Source organism: Carlito syrichta, unplaced genomic scaffold (genome assembly GCF_000164805.1).
Source record: "Carlito syrichta isolate Samal-C Ts95f unplaced genomic scaffold, Tarsius_syrichta-2.0.1 Scaffold304573, whole genome shotgun sequence".
In the NCBI taxonomy this organism is placed as follows: domain Eukaryota; kingdom Metazoa; phylum Chordata; class Mammalia; order Primates; family Tarsiidae; genus Carlito; species Carlito syrichta.
Genome location: NW_007248669.1, coordinates 85,666 through 99,830, shown reverse-complemented (window position 1 = coordinate 99,830; position 14,165 = coordinate 85,666). Strand labels below are relative to the sequence as shown.

Sequence of the window (14,165 nt, the reverse complement as noted above, 5' to 3'; positions counted from 1 at the left end):
TTTGTCTGTGACCCTGTTCCCAAGTTTCCATTCAATACATTCAATAGAAATGCACATAGCTTTCCCCCCTCCTCCTCCCCTTCTCCTCCTCCCCTTCTCCTCCTCCTTTCTCTCTCTCCATTTTTTTAAAGCATTGATAGTTCTGATTTCACTTCTGTTAGTCCTTTCTGAGCATTGAGGCAGTTTTTAAAATTAAGCAACATGTCACAATCATTGGTGGCTTGCCTTCTGTTGTGGCACCAAAAAAAAAAAGTGGCTTTTTTGTGTGATTACTTCATACTTCACTGTTTGCTTTTTATACATCATTCATTATTCCTCACAGTCAGTTACTGATATAGAAACTGAGATACAGAGACTAATAAATGGCAAAGTGCAGGTTCAAGCCTAGTGAGTCCAAGTCCTTAAAGGACTCTCTAATACCATGCTTCTTGCTGTACTTTCTCATTGGACTTTCTGATTTTGTTCCTCATCTAAGCTCTAATAAAGCTGTTACATTGGAAGCTTTGTTGAATAGCTCAAAATCACGGACATTAGGAATACAGACCAGATTTCCTAAGGTTAAAGCCTTAGGATGACTGGATATCCAAATTAAAAATACAAAAGAAATAACAACAATGTAGTTTTCTTACCTGTCCTTTTAGTCCAGTGTATTTACTCCTCAGTCCAGTGTATTGACAGCTGCTTCTAGGCATGGGGCAGGGGAATGAGAGAGAAAGGAGGCAGAGTTTCTACTTCCAGCAGCTTTTTCTCCAAGAGGAATAAACAAAATGACCCAGTTTTTTGTTGGTAGTTGGTTGTTAAAGTGTAAGATACCTAGGTTGACCATATAAGTGCTCCCGTGATAAAGAAAGAGCACCATCTATATAGGGGGCTGTTGACAAAACCATTTCACTGTCTATTTTTTTTTTTTTTTTTGAATCGGGGTCTCAGTCTGTCACCCAGGCTGGAATGCAGTGGCAAGATCATAGTTTCACTGCAGTCTTGACCTTCTAGATTCAGGTGATCCTCCCTCCTCAGCCTCCTGAGTAGCTGGGACTATAGGTTCATGCCACCACACCCAGCTAATTTTTTCTTTTTTTTTTTTTGTAGAGACAAAGTCTCACCATGTTACCAAGGCTGGTCTTGAACTCCTGGGCTCAAGCAAATCTCCCACCTCAGCCTTCCAGAGTTCTGGGAGTACAGGCATGAGCCACCGCACCCAGCTTCACTGTCTAAATTTGTGCCTATTTCTTCTGTATTTACATACCTTTCATAACAAGAAGACAGAGCTAAACCAATGCACTGACCATTTTGGTGTTCTGTTATGCAGTGATTGATTTTGCAAACTCTTTCGGGTTATAGAACTGTGTTGCAAGTTATATAGTAACAATTTTCTGACTGAAATTCTATGATAGTGATCATATTCTTTGCATAATCATAATAATCATAATTAGTGATCAGTAGATATCAAAATAACTATGTCTTGGTAGTTATTCTTATTTTATATCTTCTTTTTCTAAATCTAACCTGAAGATTTTTAAATAGGATATAGTTTATATTAAAATATATATAAAACATATATAGTGTATGTACATAAATACAGTATATAGTAGAGGAGATTTTAGTAAATCCTTTTTACTTCTAATTAATTACTGAAGAACTTTTATTATTCTACAGAATATGCCCATAGAATTTATAATGAATTTCCCAATTTTAGACCACCATTCTAGCATGTACTTTAATGAGTAATCTGTCATGATTTTGATAAAATTAAACAACTCCATTAGTATGCATCAAGTAGAATGCATGAAGCCTCAGCATGGTGGGAGGGTTCAGGAGCTGATACGGTTTTATATTTTCTGAGAGTCTTGATCATGTTCTATAAATTTGAGGGACTCTTGGGTTGATAAGGTGTGTATGAGGTTTGTTTGTTTGTTTTAATTTTGGTTTTGTTGTAGCTGTCTGTGCATTCTTGTGTGTGGGGGAACCCATATGTGTGATTGAGAGGATGTTGCTTATTCTCTCAAAACCAAACCTACAGCATAAAATCTAAATTTTAGCATTTCTTCATTGCATGGTGGGAGATTCTGGACTGTGCTGGCTTTCATTTAAGTTGCTTGTTTTTCTTATCCTTGAAGAGGTGTATTCTTGAACCCTTTAAACAGATCTCTACTTTGGCCTAAGGCCATATTAGAACACTTTTTGAGAAGTCACTTATATGCTATAAAATTGAAGTTATATTCTCCTGTTACAGCATTTTTAGCCCAAATAAGCAACCCAATTAAATATGGCAATTAAAACATTTTTTTAAAACGCTGAATTGGCCTTTACAAATATTTGACCAATAACATACACTGGAACCTAACGGTTCATCCTGTAGATGATCACACACAAAATACACAGCCCTGGTGCCATTCTGGGTCTCAGCAGGAAATAGATAGCACCCTCAAATAGGATAATTGATGAGAGTTTAAGAAAGGAACTATTTACAAACGTGTGACTGGCTTAAGGGAAACCAGCAAGATTGGGAATACAGCTCTGGACTAGTTACAGTACAGTGGAAACCTATTTCTACTCAGTCTGAAGGGGCAAGGAGGGAAAGAAGTTACCAAAACCTAGAGCAAGCTGTAGCTGTAGCTGTGGGACAGCCAACCTGGAGAGCTGTGGCCCTCACAGAGGAAGGCAGCCACTGCCAACATGTGGCCTGGAAGGGACAGAGTGAAAGAGATGATGCCCTGAACTCTTTCCTCCTTTTCTCCTGTTTCTTGTAAGCACCTCCCATTGGCCCAACACAACCAGAAGCCAAAGGACAAGGCAGCCCATGGAATGGAGCCGGTGAGAGAACCACCTCCTGAGCTAAAGGCAGAGGGCAGACCTGGATGGGCAGCGAGACCTGGAAGATCAGCCTTAGTGAATGTTTTCTCCAAGAGCAGACTCAGGAACTGTGCATACTCAGGGAGAGGAATAATGATACATAGTGGAGATCTTGTCTATCTCAAGAAAGGAATCGGAAACTTATAGCTAAAATGACCATCTTTTTCCATTCCTGCTTTTCAGACTTCTCCCTATGCCTGTGTGTCTCAAAAAGTAGAGCAGCAGCTTTTGTGTGACATCAGAACACATCAAACACCTGGAAATGAGAGTCTTCTTAGAGAAACACCTTGAAACAATATCTTTAATTAGATCACATGAAATCAGAATGGTTTTACTAACCAAACATGTTATTAGAGGCATGCAGTGTAAAATCACAAGCATATTTGTCCTTATATAATGAACTGGTTTTTTTCTAATTATTGGTACTTTGTTAATTTTAACTGTAAGAGCAGAAGTGCTGGAGCTTAAGGTAAAATATATGAGGAGAAAATAATGAATTGGGAAAAGACTATCATTATCCTATTTTCTCAGCAGGACACAAGAATTCTGCAGGAGAATAGTTGGAAAGTCCCTAGAATAGAGAAAAAAGTCACTATCTGAGCTAAACACTTAATGGGAGAGGCAGGGCAAAATACAGATCTTTCTTGCTCTCTCTTCACACACACACACACACACACACACACACACACACACACACACACACACACACACACAATTTGTGAAACTGGATCTCTCAACAAAATATGTTACAGCCGTCAAAGATCAATTTAGGTTGATATCAGGGGTTTTCTTTTAAAAAGCAATGTCTAAGAAAATTTCTACTGTGGGTTAGAAATCGAGCCCAGCTTCCTAACACCTCACTTCTCCTGCCTTGTAATGAGCATGGACCTTCCAAGGAATGATCCTGAAACACTACAATTCCCAAGTCACGCATAGGATATCGCTTCACATTCTTCAGACTGCATTTACCAACATATAGGAGTGGCGTACACTAATGTCTCACTATTAGGTGGTCTGCAATTCCAACCACCCATAAATAGAGTATGCAGTCTAGAGGCAATCCAAGAAGCCTTTGAGCAGAAAAAATATCAATATCACATGGGGAGGGGTTTAGTAACTAGAAGGTACACATGAAGAACTTCTGGGGTGCTAGCAGGAGCTGTGAGGAGGGCTTGGGGGGTATCTGAACACATTCTGTATCTTGATTAGTAAAGGTAAAATGTTTCATTTGTGAAGATTTAGCAACCTATACAATTATATGTATAGTTTTCTTTACATATGCTATACTTCAATATAAAGTTAAATATAGACTTTGAGTGTGTGTGTGCATGCATGGATGTATAAATCACTTTATTCCTGGACATTTATCTTTAGAATAGGCTATGGCTCCCCTCTTGTTTAGATTCTTTTGATTTAGTTCTCCCTTTGTCATAGGGGACAGCAGAGCGAACAGCTTAGAAACAAACATACAGACAATCAGGAAAGAAGATAAATATTAATCAATTTCAGGGCTTAGTGATCTAAGGGCATTTCTATGAGTTTCCCTTAAAGTAGAGTTCTGTAATTGAGGCTCTTAGTGGTGATTCCATATCCCCAAGAATGATGAATTATGTTACATATACTGTTATTGAGTCTGGAGAACTTAGAATCATTTACCAAGATTAATAAAAGATTTACTGCTCAAAAGTGAAATTATTGTAAGATTAAGCTACCCAAAGAATGCTGAAGAACTGAGGTATTATTATGTTGCCTTTTAGGGAGGTTCTTTTGGTTAAGCTGTAGTGAATCAGGAATTCCATGTAAACAGGTCACCACATTCCCAAATCATTCCTTGTAATCAAAGTTTTACTGTAATGTGAAATCACCTACAAAGTTACTTTGACTGTAAACAAACATTACACATAGATTGGTACAGAAATACAGAAGTAGTTGGAGTGATCAGAGCTAGGTTGGCTAAAATAATACAACATTAGCGCCAGAGGAAACATGAGAAATTATTTGACTCAATCCCCACCCTTTACAATGGAGTAAATGTAAACACAGAGAGGTTAAAATGACTTCCTCAAAAAACACAGATAATTAAGTGATGGCTGATTTGCAACTAGAACTGAAGTTTTTCCATTTGATTATTTGTCTTCTTCCCTCAGTCAAATTATTAAGAACAGAGGTCTGAAATCAGACCAACTTGGGTTCAAATATTAGCTCTTGGGTTTGCCAGTTGGGTGTGTCCCTGGGCTTCAGTAGCAGATTCTACCCAATGAGAAAATATTGCCTGGGCATTAATTCAGAGGTACAGACACCAAGGTGCTATGTGGGAAGTATCTTGGGGGCAATTCCCTAAAATGGGACAGACAAAGAAGAAGAACTGGAGGACTCATTCACCTCTCTACAGGAAGGAGACTGAGAGGAGGGGATGAGACCTTTTCAAAGTTTTTGGCCATCTTGGCATCTAGGCCTGACCTCAGGCCCAGTGGAATTGTGCTTTGCTTCTTTCCGTCTATAAAAGTGCCCTTCACCCCCAAGACCTGCAGGGATGATTGATGTGGTATTTGAATGTTACCCCTTCTTTTAATAACCAGTCTAAACATGTTGAGTGGGGTTTGTGTTCCCAAGTGTCATTGAGTTCTGGAGCCTAACTGTGGGCTTTCTCTAATGCTGTTTGCACTGGAGTGTAGACACCCACCATCTAATGGAGACAGCAATAGGATTCTCCTTAAAAGACTGTTATGGAGCCGGGCTCGGTGGCTCAGCCTGTAATCCCACGCCTTTGGGAGGCTGAGGTGAGCGGATTGCCTGAGCCCGCGGGTTTGAGACCCGCCTGGGCAGCGAGACCTCATCTCTGCAATAAATCAAAAAATTAGCCGGGCGTGGTAGCGCGCACCTGTAATTCTGGCTACTCAGAAGGCTGAGGCAGAAGGATCGCCAGAGCCCAGCAGGTCGAGGCTACGGTGGCCAGGAGTGGCCACTGTACTCCAGTCTGGGTGACGGAGTGAGACTCCAACTCAAAAAAAAAAAAAAAGACTGTTATGGGAATGAAAGATAATGTATAAAAGTGTATAATGTATAAAAAAAGCATATAATGTATAAAAGTGTATAATGTATAAAAGTGTATAATGTATGAAAGTGTAATGTATAAAAGTATGATGATTGACACACATTAGACACTTGACAACTGTTGCTTGCAACTGTTGTTTAGCTACAACATAATAGCAGATTTTGCATTGAACTGTCCAAGAACCTTGACCACCGTTTGACTTATACTAGTTCCTCTTTTTAGAGTATATTACATTAAAATGATGGATTTGGGGAAAGCACTAGACAGCAGAAAAAAAATTGATAAAGACTTATTACTTAGAAATTGAATCTAGTAGGGGCTCTTGACTTGTTTCATAAAGCAACAAGTATATGGCTGAATTTTTTTTCAAGCCTAGTCTCTGAGTAGAAGACCTAAAATCAAGCTCCTCTTCCATCACTTAATAAAAGTCATCAATGAGAAAATTAGCAGGTCATACTGAGTGAGCTTCCATTTCCTCCTCTTTAAAATGAGATTGATAGTAATGCCTACTCAATGGGTGCTTGTGGAGCTCAAATGAGAGAAAGTGTACATGAATTGGAAAATAAAAGTTGTCAGAGACAAATGCTGAATGAAGAGTGGAAATCTTAAGAGATTTTGTTTACCTTTCTTTCTAGTTTTCATCTTGCTGCTGCAAAAGGACACGTGGAATGCCTCAGGGTGATGGTTACACATGGTGTGGATGTGACAGCCCAAGATACTACTGGTATGTGGTTTTTAATCTCTTAAGTCAGCAGGCTGGCACAAGAGTAGGTATCACAAAAATGATACATATTCATTGTGGAAAATTTAGAGTCCACAGATACAACAAAAGGTGAAAAGAGAATCACCTCTAATGACTGGACTGAGACACAGTTTTCATCATTTGTGCCTTTATAAGTATGTTTTTATCAACATGGGGTTAGTCAACTACAGACTATATGCTTCTTATCCCCATTTTCAGAGTATTTTCTAAGATTGTATGTATAGACCAAGCAGTATTCCCTGATGTTTGTTTTCATGTATCGTAGTGTGAGGTAATGAATGGAGTGAGTTATTTAGGAGCTCAGTTCATCACCTAGCTGAGGTACACTTTATGGACAGAGCCATGATCTTCATCTAGACCAGCTGCCTATGATTCTCAGTCCTTACTGTTCTTCAGGGTCACTTGGGAACTTGAAGCAAGGGAGGAAGGAAGAGAAGAATGGAAAACAAAAGAACATACAGAGCCAGGTGTGGTGGTTCATGCCTGTAATCCCAGCACTTTGGGAGGCTGAGGTGGGAGGATTGCTTGAGCCCAGGAGTTTGAGATCAGCCTGGGCAACACAGCAAATCCTCATCTCTACAAAAAACCCCCAAATTAACTAGGCATGGTGCCAGGTGCCTATAGTCCCAGTTATGCAGCAGGCTAAAGAGGAAGGATCTTCTGAGCCCAGGAGGTGGAGGCTGCAGTGAGCCATGATTGTGCCACCTCACTCCAGCCTGGGTCTGGTTGACAGAGTGAGATTGACTCAAAAGAAAAGAAAAGGAAAGAATAAACAACATACACATACCTATCCCCACACACATATATACCTAAAATCTACCCTCTGAGATTCAGATTTCATTGTCTAGAGGTTGCCAGTCAACTGGTGGATTTTTTGTTTGTTTGTTTGTTTGAGTTGGGAGTCTCACTCTGTTGCCCAGGCTGGAGTGCAGTGGCACACTCAAGGCCACCCCAGTGTTGACCTCCTGGGCTCCAGCGATCATTCCGCCTCAGCCTTCCAAGTAGCTAGAACTACAGGCGCATGCTATCATGCTCAGCTAATTTCTTGATTTATTGTAGAGACGAGGTCTTGCCAAGTTGCCCAGGCTGGTTTCAAACCCTTGGGGTCAGGCAATCCACTTGCCTAGGCCTCCCAAAGTACTGGGATTACAGGCTGAGCAACCAAGCCCAGCCAACTGGTGTGTAAAAATGTCCACAGGTGATTCAATTCTATTGTGAAGCCAGTGTTGACAAAAAGGTAGTGTTGTTCTAAGTTATATAAACATTGTCTTATAGGAAGGAACCTCTGTGGTCTCCAGCCTGGGATTCTGCCCCTACTGGGCACCCCAAAGAACCAAAGCAACCGTTGATGGCTTTTTATTTCTCTACCCCACTTGAAAAACTTCAGCTTCTGATAGGTTTTTGTTAGTTTTTACCGGACTACAAAATCAGCCTAACTCCATAGTCTTTATATAGACTTTTTATTTTTTAATTTTGTTTTTATTTTTGAGAGAGAGGCTCTTCTTCTGTTGTCTAGGCTGGAGTACAGTGGCACGATTATAGCTCACTGCAGCCTTGAACTCCTGGGCTCAAGGGCACCTCCAGAGCAGCTAGGAGAAATACAGCAAACTCTAAAAAGGAAGATAAAAAGGAAGATAACTGGTACTCTTACTCCTATAATAAATTTTTTAAAAAATTGTTTCTATTTTTCTGTATTTCCTTCCAGATTTTCTCTAACACATTTTTACAGGTGTGAATCACCACACCTGGCTAGTTTTGTTTGTTTGTTGTTTTTAGAGAGACAGGGTCTTACTATGTTGCCCGGGTTGACCTTGAATTCCTGGCCTAAAGCAATCCTCCTGCCTTGGCCTCTTCAAATGCTGGGATTACAGATGTGATCCACTGTGCCCAGTAAGGACTTTTCGTGAATCTGTAATGGATCCCTTTCCTTCTCCTCACCAAATTGGACTCTTCAGAGTAGTCATCTTGGAGGATCAGTCAGGTATTCCAAGAATGCTATTATTACTCAAAATAGGATCAGAAACTTGTTTCAAAATTGTTTTAACTTTTAAAAAATTGCAGTGGTTTGGAATCTTTATATCTGTTGAGAATAGGTATTTTTAGGACAAGCCAAGAGCCACTTGAAGTCAAGTCAGGTAAATGATGTGTCAAACTGGTAAAACCATTTTTGGTCAAAAATAGGGAGTGATTGAAGTAACAGAGTGATTTTCCTGAGCAGTTCCACAGAGAGTTCCAAAAATATTTTTAGAAATGGCAATACCAATAGGAGGATGAATGGTTTCCTTAAGCGACTACTTTGAGGGAAATACTAATTTAGGTTGCCCTAATTAAAGTCATTTTAATCTCAAGACCCTATTATTTTGTTTGTTTTCAAAGTTCATTGTCATTACATTTAAAGTCATATTCCATACACAAAGTACAGTGTGACTGGATAAAGTAATGAGAAATATGTCCTCTTAAGTTAAGGGTTTTTCTCTAAAAACCCTTTTTTTTCCTCTCTAAGAAAATCATCCTCTAAAAGAATTAACTTAGAGGGAATAAGCTAGTGCTCTCATATAGTTTTATTTCATTGTGTTTGATGTTAAGAAATAGATTAGACAGGACTGTAGCTATTTCCATCATCATCAGACATCCTCCCTTACCTTTTTTTATTGTAGGGAAAAGTCAGTTTCTTTTTCTTTTTCTTTCTTTTTTTTTTTTTGAGTCGGATTCTCACTCTATCACCTAGGCTGTAGTGCAGCGGCATGCTCACAACCACCGCAGCCTTGACCTACTAGGCTCAGGTGATCTTTCTGCCTCAGCCTTCCAAGTAGCTGGAACTACAGGTGCACACCACCATGCCTGGCTAATTTTTTGATTTATTGTAGAGATGAGGTCTCAACATGTTGCCCAGGTTGGTTTCAAACACCTGGGCTCAGGAAATCCTCTCTCCTCATCCTCCCAAAGTGCTGGAATTATGGACTTGAGCCACCACACCTGACCAAAATCAGTTTCTTTAATACATGCCTACTGTAAAACAAACAAACAAGCAAACACTTGAATTTGAGAAATACAGCAAACTACAAAAAGGAAGATTTTACTCTTACTCCTATCATAAATTTTTTTAAAAATTGTTTCTGTTTTTCTGTATTTCCTTCCAGATTTTCTCTAACACATTTTTACATGGCTGAAATCACATTATATAATAATTGTACATCTTAGAGTTTAATTTGATATTCTGCCAGTTTCGTTTTCCCCATTAAGAGCTCTTAAGAGGCATAGTTTTTTTGTGGTTGCCTAATACCACATGGGTAGAGCTCGTATTTACCACCAGAGCCTCAACTCGGTTCCTGAGAGCCTGGTGCAGTGCCAGGAGGGGAGACATGGACCTCCCAGGGCAGTGCCCACTTCCCTGCAGACTGAGATGGCATTGCCCTCTAAGAAGCAACAGCGGAGCAGATGCTGCATCGTGAAGCATCGTGAGTGCTTCCTAGTTGGTCAGTAGAAGCTGATTGAAACTGGTGGAATCTGCAGCATTTTGTGGCCACAGGACATTGTCCAAACATCCCATGGGTTGAAAATGTCTCAGAGCTGCCAGTCACTTTCCTCTCATTTAACATTTTTAGCAGTGAAGCCAGCACTTTGGTCCTTGGGCTTTATTGTTGATTGTTTTATTTCTTCCCATGATTTCTTGAAAGCATGCAAAGAGAACATAGGAATAAAAGAAGGAAAAAGTTGCATGGAAAAAAGTGTACGGGGATGTCTGTTGTGTTATCTACCGCAACACTGCTCAAAGTTTTTTCTGCCCCAGCATACAAGATAAATTGTGATAGCTTTGATTACCCATGCCTATGTCTTACCTGTTGGCTGTAATACCTACTGGCTAACTCTCCCTCTCCAGAAAGCATATCTGAATACAAGGGAAAGAATGAGGTGACATTAGTAACTGTCTTAGAGGTCATCATTCGTCCAAAACATCTGTTAGGATGTTTAGGGAATGAAGTAAATGGCTTAGCTTTTACAGGTGTTGTCTTTTCAGTGAACTCACTTTAAGTATTGCCATGTAATTACTGAGATGTGGTCATCTTCAATTACAAGACCCAGTGAGAAATGGTATATAGATCTGTTACCATAAATCATCCTTCCCTGTAGGGTTTTTTAAGAAACCTCCCTTCAAAATCTGTTATACTGATATTTAAAAATTATTTTTATCCACAGTCAGTGTCTACAGTATAGTCAAGTTGGTATAATTTTCTTCTTTTTATACTGTTGGCTGGATTTAAGTTATAGAAGCCATTGGTTTTTAGCATTTTTAATGCTATTCTTCCACATGAAATGTTGAAAGACTGAAAATTTTTATGAATGATTTACAAGTAATCTTAAGTGAAAAGCACTGCCAGAATATAAGGCGATGGGTGTAGTTATAGTGCAACATCAACAATCATACCATTTTAGATAGCCTTGGAGTCTTGAGGCTTAAGTGCAATGACCAGTGGGGGTCTCTTAGCAGTGTCAGGGACATGGAAGTGCTTGCTGCTTTTCACTACTGTACTGTCATGATTATAGCTACTCCAGCCAGATCACACTGATTATCTTTTGTTACACATTGGGCTTTTGAAAGGTTTCACATCTTAAAAACAAATAAAAAGGTTTGACAGTCACACGATTGCTCTCATTTTACAAATCAGAAAAAGAAAACCCAAAGATTTGTAGAAGATCATGACTTACATTTTTAGCTTTTGGGTTTCCCCCCATTTCTTAATTGCTAGTTTGCCAGCCAGAACCACAGGCCTCAGTGATCAGGTGGCAAAGTCAACTCCTAAGCTCATTGGACTGTCTCTGAATCGGACCCACGTTATTTGGCACTTTCCTTTGCTTGTTTGCTCTTATTCTTCATTGACGTAAGGATTCTATCTGGTTTTGTTTTGTTTTTAGTTGGGGTCTCACTTGGTCACCCAGACTGGAGTATAGTGGCAGAATCACGCCCACCTCAGCCTCAACCTCCTGGACTCAGGTGATCATCCCACCTCAGCTTCCCAAGTAGCTGGGAGTACAGACCTGTGTGCCACCATGCCTGGCTCATTTTTTATTTTTTATTTTTTGTAGAGATGAAGTCTTACTGTGTTGCCTAGGCTGGTCTTGAACTCCTGGACTCAAGCAAACCTTCCGCCTTGGCCTCCCAAAATGCTAGGATTACAGATGTCGGCCACCATGCCTAGCCTTCTGTTTTTTGGTTTTGGGGTTTTTTTTGTTTGTTTGTTTGTTTGTTTGTTTTTGAGTTGGAGTCTCACTCTGTCACGCAGACTGGAGTGCAGTGGCCGCTCCCGGCCACCGCAGCCTCGACCTGCTGGGCTCCGGCGATCTTTCCGCCTCAGCCTTCCAAGTAGCCGGAATTACAGGCACGCGCTACCACGCCTGGCTGATTTTTTTTTTTTTGATTTATTGTAGAGATGAGGTCTTGCTGCCCAGGCGGGTCTCGAACCCGCAGGCTCAGGCAATCCACTCACCTCAGCCTCCCAAAGGCGCGGGATTACAGACTGAGCCACCGAGCCCGGCTGGTTTTTGTTTTTAAGAAAACATTTATTCTGGGAAAATAGTATAATGGACTCCTAGCCTTTTTTTTTTTAATGCATTTAGTACCCTGGAGTATGAGATAGAATTAAATAGAAGCATACCAGAAGACTGAAGAAGACCAAAGAATCTTCTGTTTGTTATCAACACTTCTCCGAAGCAGTAGCCTTCAGATTCTCTTTATTAACTGGTATACACCTTAGATATTGTTTGACAGAGTTTCAGAATAAGAGTGATTTAAACAAGATAGAATTTTCTCTCTCTCACTTGAAAGTCCTACACTCTGTCTGGGCTCAATGGCTCAGCCTATAATCTCAGCACTATGGGAGTCTGAGGAAAGTGGATTGCTTGAGACTGTGGGTTCAAGACCAGCCCAGGCAACTTGGCGAAACCTTTTCTCTACAATTAAAAAAAAAGCTCGGCGTGGTAGTGCACACCTGTAGTTCCGGCTACTTGTAAGGCTGAGGCAGAAGGATCGCCGGAGCCCAAAAGGTCGAAACTGAGGTGGTCATGACTGTGCCATTGCACTTCAGCCTGGGTGACAGAGTGAAACTCCAATTCAAAAGAAAGAAAAAAGTCCTACATTCTGCTCCACACTGTACGGACCCAGACTCCTTCCTCTTGTCACTCGACCATCTGTGGTGTTAGGCCATCCTACCTAGAGACCCTTTCACAGTAACAAAATTTTTCGATTACCTGTAATAGTCCAAGACTTTTGATTTATAAAAACCATTTAAAAAGAATTTTCAGGCAAAGTTCTGCTGGAATGCACTTAAATTAGTGTTGCCCTTGTTATTTGCCTGTAGGGAAACTGCTTCCTGATATTTCAGACAGATCTACAGCTTTATATGGGAGCCAGACTTATACATTGTCTCACTACAGTGAGATTCTATCACTAATATATATCCTGTACAAAAAAAATTTGCATTTGGAAAGAGATTTTTGTGTTAATGGTAGCAATAAGAGACATCTCACTTCAGTGAAATAGTGTCTAGGGAGTGATGCGTCATTCAGATTTTGAGACTATTTTAAGTGAAACATACTTTTTGTGCTGCTGGTTGGAAAAACAAATCACAGAGCTAGGGAATAGAAAAATGTTTGTTTCTATAGAAACCCAGCACCTACTTCCGGGTATGAATAGAACACTTGAAGTGAAAAGAAAGCCTGTTCTTTATTTTATAGTAAGTTGTTTAAATCTCCCAACCACCTTGTCTCTGGATAACTGTGCCTTTTTCCAGTGGGTGCTATTCATGCAGACCAGCTTTTGTCCATGGCAGAGAGAAAAGTTAATGCATTACATGCATGACATAAACTGCGTCCAACTTACAATCAGGACGTGTTCCAAAAGTTCATTTGTAAGGTATTTGTTTATAACTCAGAATGTGCTTGTGCATAGAAATAGCAGTATAAATGATGAACAGTAGGGAACCAAGCTAGCCCACCAAACCTGTTTAATGCACCATGTATGTAAACTCAAACATTTATGTTTATCCTGGAAGGAGGGCGCTCATAAAATAAAAGGAGGCAGAGGAAGAAAAAGTCTTTGTCTTTCTATCTCCAAGAGTTTCTTTCCTTCAGTTTTAAACTTTGCTCATCCTCCTCCTTTAGGGAGGGGAGGAAGGGATTCTTGTTTCTGATTATCCTACCTTGACTAAACAACTCCCCCCTCACACCTACCCTTAAAATTTCTCAGTGCATATTCACAATAGCAAAAATATGGAACCGTGCTGCCCATCGAAACTAGACTGGATAAAAAAAAAATGTGGTACATGTACACAATGGAATATTATGCAGCTATAAAGAAGGACAAACATATGAACTTTGTGGCAACTTGGATGGATTTAGAGTCTATTATACTCAGTGATCTATCACAGAAACAAAGAACAGAGTACCATATGTTCTCACTCATAAGTAGACCTTGAACAATTATCATAATACTATGAA

At 40.0% G+C, this 14,165-nt stretch overlaps 1 protein-coding gene across 2 annotated transcripts in view; it reads left to right on the top strand.

Moving 5' to 3' along the window:
• The window catches only part of RAI14 (retinoic acid induced 14), a 154,379-nt gene that overhangs the window by 112,169 nt on the left and 28,045 nt on the right, over positions 1-14,165 (top strand). For both annotated transcript variants that reach the window (XM_008060261.2, XM_021713481.1), the window contains one exon: positions 6,544-6,632. In XM_008060261.2, the coding sequence (XP_008058452.1) occupies positions 6,544-6,632 (89 nt within the window). The remainder of the gene's footprint in view (positions 1-6,543; positions 6,633-14,165) is intronic.